The sequence below is a fragment of the Podarcis filfolensis genome (genome assembly GCF_964270895.1).
Source record: "Podarcis filfolensis genome assembly, chromosome: 2".
Taxonomy (NCBI): domain Eukaryota; kingdom Metazoa; phylum Chordata; class Lepidosauria; order Squamata; family Lacertidae; genus Podarcis; species Podarcis filfolensis.
The window spans coordinates 93,065,597-93,090,231 of record NC_139605.1 but is presented as its reverse complement, the minus strand read 5'-3'; the positions used below and the strand labels follow the sequence as shown (position 1 = coordinate 93,090,231).

The 24,635-nt window shown below is 47.3% G+C and overlaps 4 protein-coding genes across 5 annotated transcripts in view; 2 read left to right on the top strand and 2 right to left on the bottom strand.

Annotated features, from left to right (window-relative positions):
* Positions 1–1,474: 1,474 nt before the first annotated feature.
* On the top strand, positions 1,475–9,581 carry RAC3 (Rac family small GTPase 3). The gene is made up of 6 exons (XM_083598357.1): positions 1,475–1,834; positions 5,185–5,256; positions 7,397–7,514; positions 7,885–7,947; positions 8,252–8,411; positions 8,647–9,581. Exons 1-6 carry the CDS (start codon positions 1,800–1,802, stop codon positions 8,775–8,777), a joined length of 579 nt encoding a protein of 192 aa, XP_083454483.1. The 5' UTR covers positions 1,475–1,799; the 3' UTR covers positions 8,778–9,581.
* On the bottom strand, positions 9,155–13,895 carry DCXR (dicarbonyl and L-xylulose reductase). The gene is made up of 8 exons (XM_083598356.1): positions 13,641–13,895; positions 13,453–13,550; positions 12,492–12,646; positions 11,983–12,025; positions 11,502–11,601; positions 11,237–11,301; positions 10,599–10,716; positions 9,155–9,974 (listed from the first exon to the last, which is right to left on the bottom strand). Exons 1-8 carry the CDS (start codon positions 13,687–13,689, stop codon positions 9,871–9,873), a joined length of 732 nt encoding a protein of 243 aa, XP_083454482.1. The 5' UTR covers positions 13,690–13,895; the 3' UTR covers positions 9,155–9,870.
* A 188-nt stretch (positions 13,896–14,083) lies between these two features.
* LOC310755436 (14-3-3 protein gamma-like) lies at positions 14,084–16,800 on the top strand. Its single transcript, XM_083598310.1, has one exon. It carries the CDS (start codon positions 15,773–15,775, stop codon positions 16,514–16,516), a length of 744 nt encoding a protein of 247 aa, XP_083454436.1. The 5' UTR covers positions 14,084–15,772; the 3' UTR covers positions 16,517–16,800.
* A 1,260-nt stretch (positions 16,801–18,060) lies between these two features.
* RFNG (RFNG O-fucosylpeptide 3-beta-N-acetylglucosaminyltransferase) overlaps positions 18,061–24,635 on the bottom strand; it is a 10,956-nt gene continuing 4,381 nt past the window's right edge. For both annotated transcript variants that reach the window (XM_083598278.1, XM_083598279.1), the window contains exons 4-9: positions 24,451–24,553; positions 23,724–23,877; positions 22,742–22,827; positions 22,485–22,650; positions 21,516–21,601; positions 18,061–21,320 (exon numbers count right to left, since the gene is read on the bottom strand). In XM_083598278.1, the coding sequence (XP_083454404.1) occupies positions 21,254–21,320; positions 21,516–21,601; positions 22,485–22,650; positions 22,742–22,827; positions 23,724–23,877; positions 24,451–24,553 (662 nt within the window). In that variant the 3' untranslated portion in view covers positions 18,061–21,253. The remainder of the gene's footprint in view (positions 21,321–21,515; positions 21,602–22,484; positions 22,651–22,741; positions 22,828–23,723; positions 23,878–24,450; positions 24,554–24,635) is intronic.

Below are 24,635 nucleotides of genomic sequence, written 5' to 3'. Positions count from 1 at the left end.
CTGTTCTTAACCTGAAACTGTTCTTAACCTGAGGTACCACTTTCGCTAATGGGGCCGCCGTGCCACTACCGCACAATTTCTGTTCTCATCCTGAAGCAAAGTTCTTAACCCGAGGTTCTATTTCTGGGTTAGCGGAGTCTGTAACCTGAAGCGTCTGTAACCTGAGGTATCACTGTAATAGCAATGAAGACACAGCCTTGTAGCTCAGTATTGCCAACACTGGCAGGCAAGCAGCTCTCCAGGATTTCAGGCAGAAGACATTCCCAGCCCTATCGTGAGGATGCCAGCGAGCGAATCTTGGACCTCTTCCACACAAAGCAGATCTGAGCCACAGCCCTTTCTGTTGTAGCGGAATGCCTGCATGCTTATTTATTAAGGAATGTCAGTATCACTCTTTATATGCGGCCACAGGGTGGTTCACAACAGAATAACCATACTGTGCACACATAACAATTACTTCAATCTGACTCAGAAGATAAACAGCAGCATCAGACTGCTGTAGACATTTAAAGGTGCAGTGGCCATGCCAGCAGAAAGGTGCCAACCCCCTACGGTAATGTAGTGGCTGCAGTGTTTGACTCCCCACAGGGATAGGGCACTTCTGGTCCTCCAGGTAATGTTGGGATCCAGCTCCCATCAGCAGCAATCTCAGCTAAAGCATCTATGACAGATGGTCATCCACCCTCACATATTTGCCCACCTCTTGGAGTTAGGGCCAGAGAACCCAGGGTTCGAATTTCCATTCAGCCATTAAGTTCTCATGGGGTGACCTTGGGCCACACTTTCTCAGTCTCACCTACTTCGCATGCTTGTTGTGAGGACAACATGTATTGGAAGTCATGGGAGTAGCCAAAGGGGACAGGGGGCAAATAAAGTAAATTAATAAAAAATACTTAACTAACTGATGTTCTCCCCCGCCCCCCCAAAAAGACCATAAACCCTGGCTACACCTATGCTGGAGGTGGTGGTAGTCTGCCACTCGAACACAAGTGGGGCCAATGCTGTTGAGGCCATGCCCTGCTATGGGGCTACTTATGGGTGCCTGACTGGCCACTGGGAGGCCAGAACGAACCCTTGCTGTGACCCAGCCGGGGCTCCACTCCTGTTCTTCCAGGATCTGGAGCACCTCGGCAAAAAAGGCAGGGCATAAATGCAGGCAACAAATAACTACTAGACTAGAAGAGGCTGCCTTTGCAGGCACCGGGCTCTCCTTCGCTGGAAGTTTCTAAACAGAGGTGGATTGGAGGGGTTCTGTAGTCCTGATTCCTGCATTGCAGGGGGTTGGACTAGACGACCCTCGGGGACCCCCTTCCAACTCCCCGGTTCTAGGATTCTGTGACTGCAAAGGGCCCGATTCTGACCATCTCCCCCCCCCCCCCGTCGCCGACGGTGCTGGCTGCTGCTGTCCCAGGCGCCACCAGGCAGTGCAGCAGTCAGTTGCTAAGCTACCGCGGGTTGCTCCCTAGGCGCCTGCTGGGTCCTAAGATCTGGGCATCTCCTGCAAGGTGCCTCTGCTCTGCCCCGCTTTCTTCCACACGGCTCCGCCGACGCGAGTCCAGGGGTGGCAGGGAGGGGCCACAGGACTCCCACGCTGCTGCCTCCTCCTCCCCTGGCCCCGCCCGGGTCTCTCTCTCTCTCTCTCTCTCTCTCTCTCTGGCTCGCTCTCTCTCCTCCCTCCCTCCCTCTCTCTCGTTCACTGCGGCTGCGGGCGGCATCCATCGCCAAAGAAGACGAGGCACACGGAGCCCGGCGCCCGCCGCCGCCGCCGCCATCGCAGCCCGTCTCGCTGCCGGGGCTAGATGCAGGCCATCAAGTGTGTGGTCGTGGGAGACGGGTGAGCGCCGCCGGAAGGCATCGCCGTCGGGGGGCGCGGATGGGCGAGGCTGGCGCTCGGCCCAGGCGGCAGGGGACCTCAAGGGTGGGGCTCTGGGCTAGCGGGGGGAGAATGAACGCCGACGCCTCGCGTAGAGGAAGAGGATGGTGCACTGGAAGGGAGAGGGGGGTCTGGGGGAAGAGGGGGGTGGGTTTCCACCAGCAGAGGGGACCTGAGCACACGCCCATCTAGCTGCCTCTTGGGGAGGCGCCTGCTTTCCTATGCCTGCGCGCGCGCCCCCTTACACACGCATCTATTGTTGCCCTACGAACCCCCCCATTGCCTTGCTAGCCTTTGCCCCTGATCATACCTGCCACCCCATTCTTCTGTGCTGCCGCCCCCCCTTTCTGCTGCAGTCTCCAGCAGGGGTGCCAACTTGAATAAAAATATTGGGGGGGCAGGTAAGCCCCACCCCACGTATTCAATCACAAGACAGGGCGCACGCATACCATTTGAATGGCAACACTCGTCAACTTGGGGGGGGGAGCCCCATCAAATATTTTATGGGGGCGGGGGCGAAGGGACCTCGGTCCCCTAGGAGTTGGCTCCTAGGGTCTCCAGGGAAGGCTTCCACCCACCCCACGCTTCTGATCTGCCCCTCTGTTCGTCCTCCGGGTTTCCGCACTTAGCATCGCCATGTGGTTTGGTGGGAGCCTTTATGAAAGCCCTTCGCCTTCCCTTTGGCACAACGCCTCCCCGCCTCTCCCGCGCACATACACACAGCTGGATCGAGGAGCGGGGCGGCTGCTTTTATTGCGATAGGGCTCTGACACCGATTCAGCGAGGCGGGCTGAGATAAGGTGTGTTTCCTTCTTTGAATCCTAAGATGATATGACCGCCCTGCAGATTGGCAGAGATGGGCAAATACCCAGTCTTGATGGAGTGCCATTCTCTCTCACACACGCACAGAGCCATGGCTGTTTCAAATGCCGTGATTCCCCAGCTTGCAGGTTTAAGTGCCACCAGCCAAGATGATGTGTGAAGATAGCTTGGCAAGCTGACAGCAATAAGCCCTGGTGCAGGGTAAATCCCAAGGATGGTTGCCAGCCACCTCAAATGTTCCGGCCAGCAAAGGAATACAGTATTGTGCTCAAATAACTATGTTGGTAGATGGATTCAGGGATTTAGGGAACTGTCCTGGTGGTAGGGATGCAGGGGGCGCTGTGGGTTAAACCACGGAGCCCAGGACTTGCCGATCAGAAGGCTGGTGGTTCGAATCCCCGCAACGGGGTGAGCTCCTGTTGCTCGGTCCCTGCTCCTGCCAACCTAGTAGTTTGAAAGCACGTCAAAGTGCAAGCAGATAAATAGGTACCGCTCTGGCGGGAAGGTAAACGGCGTTTCTGTGTGCTGCTCTGGTTCGCCAGAAGCGGCTTAGTCATGCTGGCCACATGACCTGGAAGCTGTACGCCGGCTCCCTCAGCCAATAAAGCGAGATGAGCCATGCAACCCCAGAGTCGGCCACGACTGGACCTAATGGTCAGGGGTCCCTTTACCTTTACCTTTACCTGGTGCCAGGGCTTCAGCATGTAGTGTGCTGTAGAAGGCATGTCAGTCATGGAACACAGAAACCTGGGTTCAAAGCCCTGCTGGGGGCGGGTTGGGCAAATCACAGAGTCTCAGCCTATCCTACCCCATAGGGTTGAGAAAGAGGAGGTGATATCAGGTATGCTCCCTTAGCTCCTTAGAAGAAGGGTGCAATACAGATGTGATAAATGGCAGTGTGAAGTCAGGAGCCCCTAGTTCAGACATCACTTTAGCGGTGAACTCTGTAGCTGGCCCTTCAGCACAGAGGATCTGGTTCAAACACAGTCAGCTATTTTTGTGGCGGTTGTCTGCCCTCTTCTGACTCTCTTTCTCCCCTCCCCACCTCATTGTTGCCCTAGCGCATCAATCTCCCACCACCCCAATCTCTCAGCTTCAGGTTCCCTGGCTTCCCCTTCCAATAGCACTGACCTACCTTACAGTGGGTTCTTAGTATTATTTAGGCGATGCACACGAATCACTTTGAATGCTCAAAAAGCATTCTGTAAATGCCACATGATATTTATCACAAGGCATTGGGTGATCCAACTTCCCTGCCACCATTGATTGGGGGTATCTCCATTTATGTGCCTCATTGCTCCACTGATATGAGAAGACTGTCTTCCTGCATGCTTACAAAGATAAATTAAAACGTTGCAGTGCATAATTCTAACATGATCAAACTGCACCTCTCACCCAATCTGTTCAGACCTTTACTCAAAGAAAAGTTAAAATAATCTCCCTGTTTGCAGATGTTGGCAATTCCTGCTTTCAATGCTTCCCCGCCCCCTAGAAAAATAGGTTTTGGTACTCAGCATGAAGTTCTTACAGTAAGTGCCACGCTTTTTAACAACAACAACAACAAAAGGTGCCAGTACTGCGTGCTCTTGAGTACCTCCTGAAGACAAAAAAAACCACACAACACTGCCTGATTTAAACCAGAGCCAGTGAAATGGGGAAATGGCTAAGAATCAGAAGTGCGAGCATGCAAATGAAATTTCCAGCACATGGGAAGGGAATGCTGTGACTGGGTACAAGGTGCATGACCTCTCCCTATGCAATGGCTTGCCATTAGACAATGCTGGTGCTGATCTTAACAGAATCAGTCCACAGACATTATATCACAAGCATCTTTTTTTAATGTGTGTTGCACAGAAAGGACAGTAGAGAGCAATACATTTGTTTCCTACCAAATGGTTTTCACATGTATTCTCATGTACATGAGATCATATGGGTGAAAATTTGTCCCTTTGGCTTTTGTGCTTGCTGGCTGGGCCATTGAGAGATCCTTGGTATGCAAAAAGCAAGCTTAAATGCAGGATCGTTGAACACCGTTTTTCCTGTTGGAACTTAAAATCCTTGGCTATTAATTGTGTTTTCACTTTTTAACCCAATTGCACCCTGTTAATCTCAACAACGAGGGGTGTTTTTTTTAGGTTATTATGAGCCCAGATTAGTAGTGTGTGAAGAATCTCACTATAAGGGAAGGGTAGCTTTCCAGTTGTTGCCAGACTACAACTCCAGTTATCTTGATCATGGCCAAGCTGGCTGGGGCTGATGAGTGTAGAACATTGGGTACCCCTGCTGTATAAGGTGTGTTTCCTGCCCCATAGAACAATGTCACTGAAGGAAGAAGTTTGGGTGTGTTAAGGCTAGATCAGCTATACAAAAATCTAGATCTGATCCAGTGGCTGAGAATTGGGGAAATGCACCCCATTTCCCCCCTCTCAGCCCCACTCCGTGCCATCCTGTTGTGTCTATGCTGTACGGCTCTGCTTTCGTTTCTTCAGGGCTGTGGGGAAGACCTGTCTGTTGATCAGCTACACGACAAATGCCTTCCCCGGAGAATACATCCCCACTGTGTGAGTATAAAGGTTCTACTACATAGTTGTGGGATAACATGCATGCGAAGATAATATGGTGGTTTGTAGAAGTCCCACACTGGGATGCTGATACTCTGGGTATTGAAAGAACTGGGACTCCTAGGGACACTTGAAGTGGGACAAATTGAGCAATAGTCTACTAAACCGGATAAAGTTAAACACAAATGACTTTAAAAATAAAAAGAAGTATTTTGCTGTAGGCACATCTGCAGGGAAGCTGTAATTAGCCATTGTTTTCCAGTGTGTGTCCACACATAGCAAAAAAATCACAGATGATCTATATGCCTGCTTTTCTTATGTGGAATTTTGTTGGGTAAAATAGCCCTGGTTGTGATGGCTATAGTATCCCTTAAGGATTGTTGTCAGAGCTGCCCAAGGTCCCAGCTCACAAAGGACCAACGCCACTTCGTTGTTAAATACGAAAGTCTTTATTGAAGTTCAGTTTCACTTCCAGAACCACAGCGTGCAGCTCTACGTCTCAACTTTCAGACCGCTGATGCTCCGTCTGAGTCTCCTCCCCCCATACACCAGTTTAAGACTCTAGCCTTACTCCACCTCTTCCTCTGTTCTTTCCGCCTCTGGTTCCGCCTGTCCGTTGGGGTCTCGCCCTTTCTAGACTCTTCTGACGCTGAATCCCCTGAGCCTTCCCCCTCCCTCCTGCGGGCTTTAGGAGCTGGTTCCCCATCCGGGTCTCCTGCTGTCCCCCGCGCCTGTACATTTGAACTTGGCGCGCGCGCCCAGCCAGCAACTTTCCTCCTGACCGTTTCACTGCTGCTGTCACTGCTTCCCCCTTCAGGGAGGCTAGCTGCAACTGACCTCCCCTCCGTTGGAGGCGTGGTCAGCCCTGACTCACCTTCTCTCCCCGCTGGAGGAGACGCTGGCCCTGACACATGTGACTCTTCCCCCCCACTACGCTCTGGTGGGGAAACTGGTCCTGATCCCCCGCTGCTGCTTCGGGGTTCCCCGCTGGCTCCTTGTTTCTGGTGCGTTCCCCCTGGGACCCCCCTTGCCCTGACCATCGGCGCCCGCTTCTGGGAATCTTCTGATTCGCTGGAGAAGCTCATGGAATCTCTCGGGCCACTGTCATACTCCCCTACGCTGCCCTCGGATTCTTCCCCTTCGCTCTCCATTTCCTCTCTCCCCTGTGCTCCTGCTCCTGAGCCCCTGACAATTGTGCTTAAGAATAATAGCACTATGGGAAATGTTCACTAGAGTCATATCATTTACATGCTTCTACCCTTCTTTCGCTTGGAAAGTAACAGAGAAAGGGTTGGTGTTAAACTTATTCTCCACCTCTGTACAGGTTGCCTGTTGAGTAACTTACTGAAATGTAATATACAGATTAACTCAGGTTACTTCTGCTCTAGCACGCTTTAACATTCCTGAGGCATTGCTTTTCTGCTCTCAACTGGAAGCAGAATTAAAAGGGAAGTTCAACAGATCACTTAATATATAATCCTGGAATGCCCACCACTATGGCTGTGATCTTTCTTATTTCCCCATTCAGCAAATGGCCCTTCTGACATCATTGAAAAGTGTCCTGCTTGCAGGTTGTCCTAAGACAGCTTTTACAGTGGGGCTGCTGATGTTAATCGCCCCTCCTAAATGCCTCTCATTATCAGTGCCTGTTTCTCCTGAGGGCTTTTTAAATTAATGGGGTTTAACATTACTAAACAGAGCTATTTCACTATATAAAAACAAAAAGAACAAACGTTATGGGAGGAAAATAATATTTTTAATAAAGACAGCCAGGGGCAGGGGTAGGGAGGTAGAAGAAGAGACTGTGCTACTACTTTTCAGGCATGATTAGGTTAGACAACAGATGTGATTTAAGTGTGGTGGAGGAAGAAATAAAGCTATGTGATTGAGGCGATGCTCTAAAATGTGTAGTGAATAGTTACTGCTTTAGAAGAGAGAAGTAGTTAGTAGGAAGTATTCCAGCACAATTAATCTAGCATGGAATTAAGGTTGCAATCTGAAACCCACCTATTTGGGAGTAATCTGAATTGCTCAATGGGAGTAGATATGTATAGGATCGCACTGTGATACTGAGGGTGTGACCTGTGATGGTGGAGTAGAGAGTGATTCTCTGTTGCTGATGGAACATTTCCCCCTCCAGGTTTGATAATTATTCTGCCAACGTCATGGTAGATGGGAAGCCAGTAAACCTGGGACTGTGGGATACAGCAGGACAAGAAGACTATGACAGGCTAAGGCCTCTTTCCTACCCACAGACGGTAAGTGATGAGGCTGCCCCTCCACAAGTGGAGTCGGATTATATCTCCTTTTAGAGAAAGGCCCCTCCACGTCTACCAAACTAGGCAGTACTCTTGTAGACTATGCACAAATGCATTCCATGTTCTTTCTGTGACAAACAAGTTTGAATTACGTGACCATGAGAGAAATCTTCAGTCAGTTCAATAAAAAATTAAGCCAATATTACACATCCCTTTTGTGAAATCTGGTATTTTGGGGCGGGGGCTAAATTGAGAGGACAGTATTGGGACACAAAGAGCTTGCAGGTGCACAAGATGCATTTCCTACACTTGTTGTTTCATCAGAAGTTACATACCACCCTCGTCATGTATCCTGCTTGTATCCTTGCAGGATGTTTTCCTGATTTGCTTCTCACTGGTGAGCCCAGCTTCCTTTGAAAACGTCCGAGCCAAGGTAAGAGGCTTTCTCTTAAGAATGCGGAAGTGACTACCAAGAGGTAGGCCTGTTCGTAGCAGCCTAGCCACAGATTGGCAGAGGGTGCCTTTCATCTTGCTGCCCAAAGCACATGAGTGATGCCTCAAGGACAGGATTAAAAGTCAGTGAAGTAGAATCAGGATATTTTCCTAAAGGCGTCTCCCAGGCATCTTTGGCAAAGCAAAGAGCCAGAAGGGCCACCTATCCTTGGGTACCATTTTGCTTCTAGCGCACAGTAACTTCTGCCGTCAAGGATATTCACTCCCTTGCTTCTCATTTTCAGTGGTACCCAGAAGTTCGACATCACTGCCCCAACACACCAATCATTTTGGTGGGCACCAAGCTGGATCTGAGGGATGACAAGGACACCATTGAGAGGCTGCGTGACAAGAAGCTGGCTCCCATTACCTACCCTCAAGGTCTAGCTATGGCCAGGGAAATTGGTGAGTCTTGGAAGCGGGGGCTACAGGAAGCAATGGTGAACTGAGGGGGACACAGCATTCTCCCAACAATTAGAAGTGTTAGCTTCTGTGGTTTTCCATCTTTTTGTCTATCATGTGCACTAGAACCTTGCTTCCCCCTGAAAAAAGAATTTTATAATCAAGGTTTAAGGATCTGAAGGGGAAGCAGAGAAATCGCAACTCTCCCTAAGTCATGTTGTCTTCTGAATTCCTCCAGGTTCAGTCAAGTACCTAGAGTGTTCTGCCCTTACACAGCGTGGCCTCAAGACTGTCTTTGATGAAGCCATCCGTGCTGTGCTCTGTCCTCCCCCCGTGAAGAAGCCTGGCAAGAAGTGCACCGTGTTCTAAGGGCGTCTGAGTTCAGCATGTTATGGGTGTCTCCTCCTTGTATGTGCCAGGAGGAAGCGTTCGCTGGGTGTTCCCGCAAGGGGAGAGGCGGGGCCCTTCATCATGTACGAAGTCAGTGTTTTTTAAATGTCTCTTTGATTTAACGTCTGTGTCGATGTAAAAGGGCCGCATGGGAGGAGGAGGAGCTCAATGCTGTCCCACCCCCAGGGCGGAGCGGTGGGAGGTGCATGCTCCCCGTGTCTCCATGCCGGGGGTGGGGGGTAATGCGTGAATGGAAAGCCCAGCCCTTTATTACTACTTCTATTGGTGCTAGAGCATTGTGGCAGGAGCAGGTAACAAACCCCAGCTGGGGCAGGGAAAGACAAACGGGACACAGGTTGAAGAAGCAGCCTTTATAGTGCTTTATTTGCACGAGACACTAGCAAAGCTAAATGATCAGTGCAGCTCTGTGCCATCCCAAGCTGCCTTTGCCTTTCAGGATATCAGCCTGTGTGCTGCTCCTCAGCTGGTTTTACAGACCATCAGCTCTCCCAAAGATGGAGAGTTGGAGGAAGGCCTCTTTACCTTGTCCGGCCTGAGCAGGACAGGGCCAGATGGCAGGAACCTTTCTGTAAGATCAAAGATGATGCAGGTGGAAAGGGTTATGGCCAACCCCTTCCTTTTGTCAGGTGGGATGGACTGGGGGGTGGAGCAGGGAGAGCTTTGGAGGGGTTGTGATGGAGACGGGTCCAGTTTTTAATCATCGTGTAGAGTGATGAGCTGAACACCTCTTATTTTATACAATAAACATTTCTCCATAAGTAAGGAAGTGTGATTTGTTCAGGGTCAGCGGCAGAAGCAAGCATCCTACAGCCCTCACTTTCCGCATGCATCCACTAATGGGACCTCCCACTTGGTCTCTCTCTCGGTGGCCACAACTTCCGTCATCCCTGGTTATTGGCCGGGCTGATGGGAGCTGGGGCCCATGAAGATCTAGAGTTGCGGCAAGTTCCCCATCCATGTTCCACAGAATTTCATTCCACGTCTCAGTCTGTTCCGGATGACTCAGTAGGGGGAAAAATCACACAGGGAAGACGGAAGCAAACGCTGTATTTTAGCAGGCAAGGAATCCCCCGTCAACTGGCAGCATGGCACCTGTCGTCATGTTGCTTTGGTTGCTCAGCAGGAAGAGGATGCTGTTCACCACATCGTCCACCTCTGTAATAATAGATAGACCAGAGGCAGCTCTAGGCTATCAAGTCCACGGAATCCCCTTGGGCTTTCAGAGGTGCATGAAATGCCTCACACTCCTAACAAGATCTTCCCCATCCTTGCACTTCCACATGTACTGTAGCCCCGTCCCAAGACTGTTCTCTCTGGCAGATACTAACTGGAGTCTGTCAACCAGTTATACATGTGATAGGACTCCTGCATGTGATTTCTCCCAAGGCAGTTTTCAACGGATTGTGTGCTTTTCAAGCAAATCCATACAGGACAGGGGAAGTATAGCCGCTGTGTGAGAACTGCACTCTCCTGACTACTGACTACTGCACGTACTGACTAGCTACCTGTCTATCAGGAAAAGGGGAAATAGCAGTTTTGCCTGTCCCTGGAGGGATGCCCATTTGCCATGATCTTAAATGGTAAGTAATCCTCCTTCATTTTGAGACACAATCCCTTTAGGCCAGTGGAAGCAGGGTATTTTGGGGGAAGTCAGAGGCAATCTCAACTGTTCCATGTTACTCAGAGGAGGCTGCCATGCTCCTCTCTTTTCTACTAGGTTTCCAAAGCTACAGAGGCCCCCACTTGCGCTCCTCGTGGGAAACTGATGCTTCAAGTTACCTGCAAATTTCCCCAATGGGATGCGGCTAATCATAGGTCCAGCTTTCTGGGGATCAGTCCAGTTGAGGCGGCCCATGTCCGTCATGACCACTGTGGGGTTCACACTGTTCACCCGAATCTTGAAAAAGCAAGGACAGGAAAGTACATAATGAATGCAGGCTTAGCCCATACATGCCAGCAGGACACCTGCTGGGGCTTTCAGATCTTCCCCCTCTTTTATAACCATTCTTGTCCAGAAACAGAAATCTCCAGAGACAGAGATTTTCCCAACTGGCATGTAGGAATATACGTGATTCTGACTTATTCAACCTGATTACCTTCAGGGCAGGATCCAGCTGAGTTTTCCTCTTTGGCCTACATCAGGGATGGTGAACCAAGTGGCCTTCCCAGATGTTCTTGGACTACAATTCCCATCATCCCTGACCATGTGGCCATGTTGACTGAGACTGATGGAAATTATAGTCTAACAACATTTGGTGGGGGGGGCACAGGTTCCTCAACACTGCCATAGGCATATATCCTGATTCAACCACTATTAGCCTCTGTTTACTCTACTCTGACTACACTATAGTTCTCATGGCCTTTTCCACTCCAGATGTTCACATTCTTATAATAATTCATCAAGGTTCAGTTCTTACCTTGTGGGGACCCAGCTCCAGAGCCATTGTCTTTGTCAGCATATCCAAGGCACTCTTGGTGGAACCTTCAACACAACAAGAGAATTTAGTGTCCTGGGTTGCTGCCTGCTCCTCCCCACACCCCAATCCTGCCCCTCATGCTCTCATCCATGGCCATCTTGAACAAGCATGGCTTGAGGCAACGTTGTCACTGCAATCACTGCTTGCAGATTCCACCTGTGTTTAGCAGGAAGGACAGCAGCAAAAACCTTGTAGTTTTACTCACAGTAAACCGTGTGATCGGTCAGAGCCCGATGAGATGCCTGGCTTGAGACATTCACAATTGCACCCGGCGCTCCCCTGGCAATTAGTTTCCGAGCAACAATCTGAAACGCATGGCACCCGATAAAGGGGTGAGGACATTGTAGCTTGGGGTTTAATGTGCACTATCACCATTGTAACTAAAGACAGGCCTTGAGCACAGAGGAGCAGTTACATGGAGAAGTTCTAATGTACCTCAGCCCTGAAGGAGCATGTGACTGCATGTTCAAAGCTCTACATGTTTAACACCTTAAGGCTGTGGTCCTGTGCACTTACTAGGGGAGTAAATTCCATTGTTTATTTGTGAGTGTTTACTTCTGAATGAACATACATAGGATTGAGCTAGAATTCCTACGGGAGGCCAGAATACTAGCCCAGCCTCTGAGTCTTTTGCTTGGCTGCTCAGAAGTGAGCATTGCCCTCCCAACACCGCGCAGACTTCTCACCTGGGAGACATGCAGTGCAGCCCGAAGGTTGACATTGAAAGACCTACATAAAAGCAAAGTCCGATTAAATATGCAAAGCAAAGCAGACAGCAATGCCTTGAGGTTACTGCTAGGGACAAAAATATGCAGGGACAACACTTGTAACCTGCAAACAGAGCACCACCCCCTTATTTTAGCAACGGATCTGCCTTGACAATAACCAAGCAGATAAAATAAAACTAGCCTCTCCGCCCCTCTCTCCAGTGGCAGGAAGAGTTGTGGTTGGCGCCTCAGTGAGCCAGCTCTTTTATTTGGCAAACTGGGACAGATTAAAATGAAAACATCAATCTAGGATAAAGGTTTTATTACACATCTTTCAGGATTGGATGCAGAAAGCCTCAAGGGCTCAGAGTGAGAATCTGCAAGGCACATAATTGTATGACAGCTTGCAATGTGAAATTAGGCATCTCTTCCCCTAACCACCAGATACCAACAAGGGAACCTGCCTGTAGCCCCGGGTCTGGGATTACCTGTCAAAGGCCTCCTTGGTCACCTGTAGGAATGGTTGCAGCAGTGCTACAGCAGCATTATTCACCAACAGGTCAATATCCCCCACTGTGCTCAGTGCTGCCTCTGTGGCCTCCCAGTCTCCTAAGTCTATGCATAGCGTCTGGATGTCAGGGCACTAAGAACAGAGAAAACAGATAGAGATCAGGGTTAAACTAGTGGAGCAGAAGAGAATCTGGGTCTGCTGGTGCCCCAGTTCCTGTTCTTCCAACAAATATACAGACGCACAGAATAGGCTGAAGACGTATGTGGTTGATGGTTCAAGATTAGGGTTGTCAGATCCTATCTTCACCCTGAAATTAATTCTGTATCATTAGGGGCACTTTTACACAAGTGTGTGTGACATCGTCTGCATCTCATATGAGAATGTAACATCTTGGATGAGGGATAGCTCAGTTGGTAGAAAGCATGAGACTCTTAATCTCAGCGTCGTGGGTTTGAGACCCAGGTTGGGCAAAAGATTCCTGCATTACCGGGGTTGGCTTAGAATTATGATCTTTGTGCTCCTTTCCAACTCGTAAGATTCTATGTAAGATCTACACAAGCTGGAACGTGCATTTCACATTTTGTACCCTACATTAATAATAATCACACAAATAGTGCCACAGGTAAAAATATCACAAGGATTGCATGGAAGACAGAACTGTGCAGGCAGATAATCACCGCCCCCGCCCCCCAGCTATCACATTGTTTCTCAGTAATGCTCCTACACCCTGAATAGTGTAGGTAGTGATAAGAAATTCAGCAAGTGAAGCTTTTCTCAGCACCGGGTCTTCATGAAGATCAGCTATCCATATAGGATCAGGGATCAGCTGGTGGAGAGGTGAGAGCATGAGTGTGGGCAACCCCAGCCAGTAAGAGCCCTCTCAGAAGCTTGACGACCCTACACGAGCTTTTCTGAAAGAGGCACTGAAGAAGGACTACCTCCTTTTGCAGGTGGTCGAGATCCGCCTGGGTCCGGCTCAGCGCGACCACCTGGGCCCCGGCACGGCTCAGCGCCACCGCCACAGCCCGGCCGATCCCTGCAAAAAGGAGTAAGGAAATGCCTCTTAAATGGCCGGAGAGGGTGCGCGGGGGCCGCTGCTTTCAGGCCGGAGACCCCTGGCCGGTACCTTTGCCCGCCCCCGTCACCAGAGCCCGGCGTCCCGAGAAGCCCTCCATCTCCCTCCGTGGCGCAGAAAGTCTGGAGTCCGGAGTCCCCGCCTCGGGGCGAAGATCAGAGCGCGGGGCGTGCAAAGAGGGAGGCGGGGCAAGACCGGGACCGCCCCTCTCGGACCCTGCCAATCACAGCTCGCCCCGGAACCGCCCCTTCCCTCCCGCTTGAAAACGGGGCTCCTTTTTCTCCCGACTCAGGTTTACTCCGCCCACACAGAGGTAAACAGTAGCAGACTAGCCTTTCCTTTGTCTAAGGATGGGTCTGCTCCGTTACTTCTGACGCCATGTTTCCCCTCTGAATTTTGTAGCTGCTGTTCCCTAAGAGGCAATGGCGAATGCGAAGACTTCCCTCTCCCCTGGGGATGGGGACCTTCTCCCCAGTCCCGGTCATTCTTTTTCTTTCAATTTGCAACGTTTTCTGGCAACATCTTAAAAATTGCCCTGCACAGATATTGTCCACGGTGTTTTGTTTTCATTTTTACCCCATTTTGCAGGCGGGGTGAGGCGGGACCGGAGAGGATGTCACACGTGCCTGTCAATGTAATTCATTTTTTAATATTATTACTATCAACCTCATATTGCAGGTCGGGAGGGCTGAGAAGGAAAGCGGTTTATGGCAGCCCTTTAGTGTTGCCCACTGGGTGTTGTTAATCCTCAAATTGCTAAATTGCCTCGCCTCAAGCAAGTGCCTAGAAGAAAGAAAGAAAGAAAAACCCAAGTTTAACTGAGTGTGGTATATTCCATTCATTTGCACGCTGGCCCCTTTGCGCTTTTACCCATCCTCATAAATGATCTCAAATAAAATAAACTGGCCTTGAGGGACACCGATCATGGGTGATTCTTACTGGCAACATTCAGGTAAACGTCTCTGGTCTCCAGTAATTTAATGGTCCATTCTTACACTTCCATAATCCCATTGTTACTGGACACCCCCTCTTAAAAATAAAAATAAAAAAGACAGTTCTCAGCTCTGACCTGCTCCGTGAACCCAGATCATCATCACAGGACTGAAAACAAGCTACTGGATATCGTATTTGCTGGATTCTGAATCAGTGTGCAGTCAGTATTTATCTTTATGCATGTCCAAGGTAGTTCATACAAATAAATAAATAAAACAGTAAAATAAACAAACAGCAGTTAAATATCAGGTTAAAAAGCCTAGGGGAATATTTTTATTTAATTATATGAAGCAAGTATTCTGCAGCACCATATCATAAAACATATCAGGGGGGTGCACACTATAACACAATATCGTTTAATTTAAACTTAATAATAAAGAAGTATTACCTTCATTAAATATCTATACAGCCCAGCACCCATGGATCTTAGAGGGGGTTCACAACATTAGTAAACACATGCATCAATGTAGGGCCCAGGTGAGCCTCCATAAGGAACAAATTCTGTAAGCAGGGTGGGTGCAACTGATAAAGCCCTCCTTGGTCACCACTGGTGACCAGGAATTCCACATAGGCGAGGAGGGACAGAGCGTTGTTTCACCTTTGTCAAGTGACTCAGCTTCCATACTTGGAGGACGGGGAATAATGGGCTCCATTGTCAGTGTGGAAATTAGCTTGGATGGGGAGGAAGTGAAGCCGCCTCTGCAGCCTCCACAAACACAGCAGACTGGTGACAATGTTTCTCCTTTGCCTGCCAGCTGTGCTTCTAGCCTGCTATTCTTCACCAGCCTAATTCTTATTTGTAAAAAGGGCCCCAGTAACTTTCGAGGCCTTAGTAACAAGGCTGGCATTATCTTTACTAACCCACATTTCGTGCAATTGCGCCATGACACTTTTTGATTTTGATCGTCTGTGTTTTGATTCTGTAACACTTGCGTTGTAACACCACACCACATTTCCAAACACAACAGATGACGGGCTACTTGAGGCCTGCCACTTGACATAATTTCCTACTCGAAAGGCGGCAGGATTCCTGCTCCCTACCACCCAGCTTTTTGTGGAAATAAAATTGGTTGCTTCGGAACATTCCAGAACATTCCTGTCCCTGTGACATCACTTGCTGCCTGCCACACAGCTAGAATCTCCCCCTGGCCCATTCAGGCCAGTCTGCGACTGCTGGCCTCTCCCTGTCAATGTTGAGCCGCAAGCAGCTGGTGCAGGCAGCACAGCTAGCAGAACAATGTGGCAGGTACAAGGACATGGCCACTGCCATGAGGCAGCTTGTGATGGAAGGGAAAGACCCACTAACCCACGAGGAGAAGACCCTGCTTTCTGAGGCCTACAAGCTCCTAACACAGGAGCGGTGCTCTTCTTGGCGACGGCTAAAGCACTCCGTGGAGCAAGGGGTGGGAAAGCAGAAGGAACAAGCACAAGCTTACCGCGAGACCATAAAGAAGGAGCTGGAAGCAGAGTGTTGGGAGATCCTCAGCCTCTTAGACCACGTACTGCTGAAGCACTGCAGTGACACAGATTATGAAAGCCGGGCGTTTTACCTGAAGATGAAAGGGGACAACTACCGCTTCTTAGCTGAGGTGGCCCTGCCCGATGTCAAGGAGACGCTTGTGAAATCTGCGCAGAAAGTTTATGGGGAGGCTCAGGAAATCAGTCAGTGGCATTTGGAACCTACTCATCCGTTGGCTTTGGCTGTGGCTCTGAATTACTCCATCCTTTATTATGAGGTTCTCAACAACCCTCAGCAGGCAACCAAACTGGCCAAGGCTGCGTTCGATAAGGCAATCGCTGGACTGGAGACTCTCAGCCTAGAGTATTACAAGGAATCCACAGTCATCATGCAGCACCTGAGGGACAACATTGTGCAGTGGACTGGTACCCAACCACAGCAGGAGGAGAGCAACGGGGGAGAGCTTGAAGGCTAATAACTGGAGTCCTGAAACTGGCATTTTAACCACAGTGAAATGAACCATAGAATCCATTGAGGAGCAGCAACAATACAGACTCCCTTAGCCTTTGTACAGTATTACATTTGCCAGGTACCAGACCCATTCCATAGATGACTCATGTAAATGCAGATGTCCCTGCTAGCAATAATAGCCCATTCCTAATGCACTTTGGCTGTACTGCTGTAAAGGTTTAAATCTTACAGGATATTATGTAATGCTAGGGACTAACAAAAAAATTAAATCTTGCCATCGCACCCTGATTCTCTTCTCTGTGCCATTTACTACTCCACGCTTGAGAGTAGATGAAATACATGCTTCAGATAAACTCCTGTCAACAACTAGAAGAAATTGGCAGAACAGACTGGTATCTTTCAGTGTGTTAAGACATCTACTGTCGAGAATGTTCAGAGATGGGTAAACAAACACACACAGAGAGAGATGGGTAAACACTGTGTTATGGCTTTAGTTAATGCTGGAAGGAACCATGGTAACTTTGTACTTTGTGCAAAATACTTTTGCACAGCTTAAGAGTTGAATCACCTTTGTCAAACTGTTTGAAAAAACCATTCCTGTGACATTAGATTAATACTGTTATCACATGGTCAGGATGACTGAGTCACAGCAAGAGGCATTGGTTGTTTCTAAACATACATTTCCCCCATTAAAATTAAGCACTGGAATGTGAACCATTCTAAGTTCTTAGACGTACATTAAAAAGGTTTCAAAATGCTTACAATCTCTTAGATAATCAGCATGTAGGTTTATTCTAATATTGCATTTTAGATAGGGAAAATGTATTAAATGCATGTTTTCAGCAGGGACCCATTATGAGGATGCATGTACCGGTATATTAACTAAGTCCTGAATACCATTCAAAAACATGGTACAGCAACTCAGAAGGAAAGGAGAGTCAGTGAAAGACTTTATTTTTTAGATTCATTTTCTAGAAAAGAAATGTGGTAGTTGCTAAACCAGTAAGTGCCAACATCATTTGCTCAAAGCAAAAACTCGCACATAAGCAAATTGAGCATGGCTAAATTGACAAATTGACACTTGTACAAAAAGAAGTACAGGTGAACAAAGCAGAAGATCTTAAGGCCCCAATTAAGTCTGGAAAACTGACACCACCACCTTATGCACTGCAAGGCTTGAGTTTATTCTCCTGTGCCTCAAAACCATCTTTAAGCCTTTGCTGACGCTCAATCAGACATCACAGCTAGTTGCAGACTCGACTCCTCATTTTACTCTACTAAAACTTTAAGAGCTGTGGTGTTTATAAAAAGCTATTAGAATCCTAGAGTTGGAAAGGACCACAAGGGTCACCTAACCCAACCCCTTGCAATGAAGGAATCTTTTGCCCAGCGTGGGTCTCAAATCCCATAACCCTGAAATTAAGAGTCTCGTGCTCCAACAACTGAGCTATACTGGGTTCAGTGCTCCTTCAGTGCTGTGTAGAGAGGCAGTTGGGTGTTCCAAGGTTTTTCACGATTGAGAATAAAAAAATAACACACTTCTAAAAATTGCTATTTCTCATTATCATTTATTAAATTTCTATACCACCCTTCTTTACAGGATCACAGGGTGGTTTACAATAAAATATTTATTTCTGGGTGGGTTGGGGGGGGGAGATTTCACTGGGAATGCTCCTGCATTCAGAAATAGCAGCAGAGGCTGCAGCAGTCTAATCATGCACAAACAATTCAACACTCCAAACACTTCACTTCTCGCCAGTGCTCTGCACAGACAATAAGCAGGTATACTCTATAGCAGGGATAGCCACCATGGTGTCCTCTAGATGAGGTTGGACTACAACTTCCACTATCCCTGCCCATTAGCCATACTAGCTGAGGATGATGGGAGCTGGAGTCCAGCATCCATAGAGCACCACAGAACACCTGCTCTATGGGAAATTAGGTGTCAAGGAAACCAAATTCAGAAATAAGTATGCAAATGTGCATAAAAATAATTTGCATTATTTCTATAGGGTGAGATCCAATGTTAATAATTAGGTCTCTGAATAATCAACCCTGTGGCCCCTGGATTGAATTGACTGTCTCTGTGGAACCTCAGGGGCCACTCACCTTGCCCTAGTTCCACCCCCAAAGCAATTCAGGAGGTAGGATTGGGTTAGTAAGGTTTTTTTAAAAAAAAAAAACCCTGAGCAGGCGGCTTTGAAGTTGGCGGTGCTGCTTAAGCAGCTTCCCTGCACACAAAGGAAGCTTGTTTGCAGGGAAGCTGTTTGCAAAAGAGCAGTGACCAGCTCCACACAGGATCTGCTTCAGGAAGCAGGAAGGAGGACAGGCCTGGCAGGAGAGCACCTTGTTCCACCATGAAGATGGAGCCACCCAGTAGGTTCCTCCTTTTTGCGGTTTCTCCTTCTTCCTCAAGACTGCCTCTCCTTCCTGCCTGATGCCCCACCCCCATCCCAACAGTCCTGGATGACACTGGGCCACTTAATCCAACCTACAGAGATCTGGGGCTGTCTCAATCGAACTCAAATGAGGCCCAGATTCCTTTGAATAGTTCAGTTTGCGCTAGAGATTCAGGTCTCAGGACAAATCCAGTGCACAGTCCTATTAATCGTACTGTGGGTGGTCCATGCCAAACACAATTTAGTTGAGTATCGCCCGATTGCCATTTTTTTTGAGAGAGTTGCATATTTATTTCTATTGTGATACAAGCAGTATGAACAATGAGGAAAGGCAGATCTGAGGCAATTATAAGCCCATTCCAGAATGGCAGAGTCAACCCAGTCAGATGGGCAGGGTGTAAGAAATAAATTGTTGCTGTTGTTTGTTAAGGATGCTGAGAGTTGTTAAGAGGCCCTTGACAAACTGTCTTCATGACTATTAAAGTAGTATGAGTTCCTTAAATGGATGTGTGGTACCTTCATTTTCTTATGGTTGCAAAGGTGGGATAGATTCTTTGAGAGGCCTGATAAACTGATAGTTTGTCAACATTTCAGTTATTACTTATTTCATCTCAGGTCAGGGCTGCACACACAGAGTTCCTTCACCTTTTCCCAAAATGCAACCCCCTTTTAACTTTTTGGCGAATGCTGCGACAGTATTTACAAGCAGGGTTATACCATGCCAGTATGGTACAGTGGTACCTCAGGTTAAGTACTTAATTCATTCAGGAGGTCCGTACTTAACCTGAAACTGTTCTTAACCTGAAGCACCACTTTAGCTAATGGGGCCTCCGGCTGCCGCTGTGCCGCCGGAGCACGATTTCTGTTCTCATCCTGAAGCAAAGTTCTTAACCTGAAGCATTATTTCTGGGTTAGCGGAGTCTGTAACCTGAAGCGTATGTAACCTGAAGCATATGTAACCTGAGGTACCGCTGTATAAGTTTGTAGTTTATTCTATGCTAGCTGAAGACTGATTGCAGAGAATATTAAACATTCACAGTTCCAGGATTATAAAACGTCCTTTATAGAGCTAATCCAGTCCATCATCGAAAAAGTCCTTAAATAGTATGACATACATCATGAGTTAACAAATGTTCTTTCCTCATATATCCAGCATATTGATTGTGGAATGCATCAAGAAGAGGAGACAAGCTACAATACAAAAAGCAATAAACGTATAGTGGTCCAGCCAAGATAAATGGGGGTTTCAATTATATTAGTTAGTGGTGAGGGCACAGAATGCTCAAGACAAATAGGTGTGGGACTTGGAGGTAACAGTGGGGGACTTGTGTATGTATATGTTTTTCAGCCAGGCAAACGTGAAATACAGTACATGTATAAGATAGCTTTCAAATGGCCATAAAGGCAAGTGGCTCTGCTATAGCATGGAACACAGGAGCAGTATAGAATCAAAGAATTATAGTGTTGGAGGGGACCTGATGGGCATCTAATTCAACCCCCTACAATGCAGGAATCACAGCTAAAAAAATCCCTGACAAAGGCCACCCAACCTCTTTAAAACCTCCAATTAAGGATAGTCCACCACTTTCTGAGGTTGTCTGTTGCACTGTCATAACAGTTCTCCCTATCAGAAAAGTTCTTCCCAATGTTTAACTGGAATCTCCTTTCTGGAATTTGAATCCATTGGTTCAGGTACTACACTCTGGAGTAGAAAAAAAAAGGGGGGGGGAAAGCTTATTCCATGTGACAGCCCTTCAGATATTTGAAAATGGCTATCGTATCACCTCTCAGGGTATTTCTGAGAATACGCACTCTGTAAATACTGGTCTACTTTATAATCATTAGTAGGCAAGCAGTCACTAGCATTTCTAGTGTGGTTCCACAAGGATACAGATGCTGAGGCAGAATAAACAACAGGCTACAACTTCTTGATTACACTATTTTTCCATTTAAAAAACCCTCTTGTTTTCCTATGTGAAGTCTTAAAACAAAGCTTTGTGCTTTACTCCAAGCATTCTAGTAGAAAGAAGATTAGCCCTCAACTATATTGCTACAGTGCCAGACTGTAACATTCCTGAGTTTGTACAAATGCAATGCAATAGGAAACAGGTTTGGCTAACATGACATATATGTGATCGGAAAAGGAGTGAGAAGAGCATTGCAGATATAGCTTATGATGTGCTTCAAGACTAAAGATATGTCCAAAGACCATTTACAATAGTGGTCAGGGCATCTCGACACTTGCTTTGACCTTGTCTTCCGTTTTCTCCCCAAAGACAGCTTTGGCTGCACATTAAAAAAAAAGGACCAGCAAGAGTCCTTGATGAATGTTAGGACAGATATCAGTTCACTGTTAGACTGGGGCACCATCCAGTGTCAGGGTAGAGGAGACAGTGGACAGATTTGAATCTGCAAATAGAAAGAAAATTAAAAACTGTCAGAGGGGTTAACACAATCTGGCCTTAAATATACAAAGCCACCAGTGCAGGGACATTGGCCATAACTTGTCAGTATATTTTGCTGGCAAAGAAATGCCATTTCTTATTCTTGTGCTTGGATTTGTTAGTCAAATTGATTTCATTTGAAAAATGGTTACATACGCACCGAGTTGGATCTTGCTGTATGTTGAACACTTCACCCACGCTTACAACATTGCGCCTGTTCTCAGGACCACCATAACTCAAGGTAACCTGACAGTGGGGGGAAAACACGTGCTTAGAAACAGCACTTGCCAGAGCATGGCAAACAATACAAGAATAAGGAGGTGGCAAATGCAGAAGTGGCAAGGGAGGGATAGTAGCCTTGTGATATTTCCAAGACAAATAGCAGAAATCATGTAAAAATAAATGGTGAACAAATAAGTTGCTGGTGAGTGATCCCTATCTGCCACTCAGGATAATGCAAACATAGCTTAGGCCCAGACTAGATGTGTCAAAAGGACATTCCCCCAGAATGAAGAAGACCAGGATGAAGCAGGTCATTAGTGTTTCTGCCTCTTACTTTCACCTGCTAGGACTTGTCACAGTTCAGAAAGATTATGTAGCAAAACCATCAAACCACCCAAGACCTGAATTTAGGGCTTCTCAAGCCACCAATTCTATTATACTTTCACAACCCCTCTCCTGGCACTAGATATCTTTACATCCTGCTTGTTCATTCATTCCATTTCTCCATTCTGTTAGCAGCGGTGTAGCTACCACTTTTAAATGCCTCTTCAAAGCCTGCTCTGAAGTTCAGTGGCGTTCCCTGCTTTTATTCATTGCACCACTTTCAGGCCCTCAAGGCTTTCCTCACCACCACCACCACCAACAATAATAATAATAGCCATATTAGTGTATGCTGTTTAAATATGTGTAGAGATATATTTGTTTTCCATAATTTCCCCCTTCTTGGTTTTTCCATGGTTGTGGCAAGCCTTTGGAAAAGGCATATGTATTACAGTACTTTTATAAATTGTTACACACACCAAACTCTTAGAATAGCTTCAGCCACAAATCCACATACATGTATCTATTTTGATGGACAGGCAAGCGGAAGAGATATCTGCATGCATTAAGGAAGATTTGTCCATACCTGTTTCAGCACAGCTTCGCCACGCAGCTGCTGCAAGTTTTCCAGATGAGAGTGGAACAAGGGGCTGCGCAAGAGTTTCACCTCCAACAGCCCCTCAATAATGTAACCAATGGTGCAGTCATCGGGGAGTCGAATTCTCTCTGCAGTGCTGATGAAGCTTCCTAGGCTGTCAAAAGACAATAAATCAGAGAATGAAATCTTCTAGATTCTAGTACGGCAGCAGAAAAAAAAGAGAGAATTGTCCAAGTAGCACATACCTAGCCCAGGGGCTCATCTTGAGGGCAAGACCTCTGCTGATGCAGAACCCTGCACCACCTGTGGCAAACCAGAACTTTGCAGTGGTCTACCAAGATAAACAAATAATATTTCTGTCAGCTTTATGGTCACCTGGGTAAGTCAGATCCTATCCATGCATCAGGAATGTTTACGTTGTTTGATCTCCATATCCAAAGACTCTCAACAGATCATAGAATCGTACAGCTGGAAGGGATCACAAGGGTCATCTAGTCCAACCAGCTGCAAGGCAGGAATATTTTACCCAGTTTGGCGCTCGAACCCACAACTCTGAGATTAAAGGTCTCTTGCTTTACCAACTGAGCTATCCTGAAGAGCAGCACAATGCGACAGCACAACAAGGATGAAGCATGGATCTGAAGGACAGAATCTGCAAGCAGAGGAAGGTGCCTACCTTCCTAAGGCACCTCTGTAAGATGATTTTCCATCCCAGAGTAGCGATGACTTAGGAAACAGCAGAAGCCATATAATTATTACTTCACAAATACTTCCTTAGGTAGCTGTGCGACCACCGAGAAGCATATGAAGAGAGGGGTGGAAATTATTTCGCTTGCATCGGAAGCTGGCAACCCTCCGAGTGTAATTTATAAAGATATCATATTTAGACTACAGGGGGATGTGAGCAAATCGAGAGAGTATCAGCTGAATTACAGATGACACACCACGTCCCTCTACTGCCATCTCAGTTTAGTATAGGATAAGATAATGAGACCTAAGAAAGGGTTGAACTCTGAGTGCAAGCAGCTGCAGAAAACCTCCTGAGCACCGTATGTGTTGGGAAAGTGTTCCCAAGTTGCATTCTGCAATGGGATGGGGAAACCTGGCTGTAAATAGCAAAGAAGGGGGAGAGCTTCCAGGATATTTAAGTGAGGAATACATAGCGAGTGCAAGAATCTGATTTGTTCAGTTTGAGATAACAGAGACTCAATTATAGAACATGCTCACTGATCCGTCATTCCGAACATGGTCTGCTGCTTCAATTGGATGGTCTAGACTTGGTCTCCCCACATATATATCTTGGCTGTGTGAAAAAGCAGACAGGAGATGCAGGAGATTGTGCAGGTTCACATAGTTATCATCATCCACATGACAAAACCACCTGCAGGGAAAAAACAAGACATGGAGAGACACAGAGGAGGTCACAAGGCATTACAAGATGGCTCTTTCTACCAGGGTTTCTTTGGTGAAAGTGTCTACCTCACAGAATCACAACCATGAAAAGGCAAATGAGGCCACAATCTGAGAAGGCAAAAGTAGAGAAGCTCTTCTCAACTGAAGAAAGTTAGATCAGAAGTCAGTACAGTGGTACCTCGGGTTACAGACACTTCAGGTTACAGACTCCGCTAACCCAGAAATAGTACCTCAGATTAAGAACTTTGCTTCAGGATGAGAACAGAAATCACGCAGCAGCGGCGCGGCGGCACTGGGAGGCCCCATTAGCTAAAGTGGTGCTTCAGGTTAAGAACAGTTTCAGGTTAAGAACGGACCACCAGAACGAATTAAGTTCTTAACCCGAGGTACCACTGTATCTTGATTTGCTACTCATCCTTTCAGACAAATTTGGTTTCTTTTATGCTCATCAGTTGTGCTGGAGGTAGCTCATGCTAACTCACTGATGCCAGAAAGGAGAATTAAAAAATAGGCACTAATGGAAATAGTGACTCTCACTTACTTTCGCCCAGACTCTAGGAATTTATCATATTCCACGGACATCTTGCAGCAGAGAGCTTGGCGAGTGTGAACAGCTGAGCAGTTGGTATTGATTACATGGTCCCCTATAAAAGAAAAATGATTAAAACAGGGGAAGATGCATGATTTGTAAGAGAGATAACAAATACAGTAGGGCTTGCATATGAA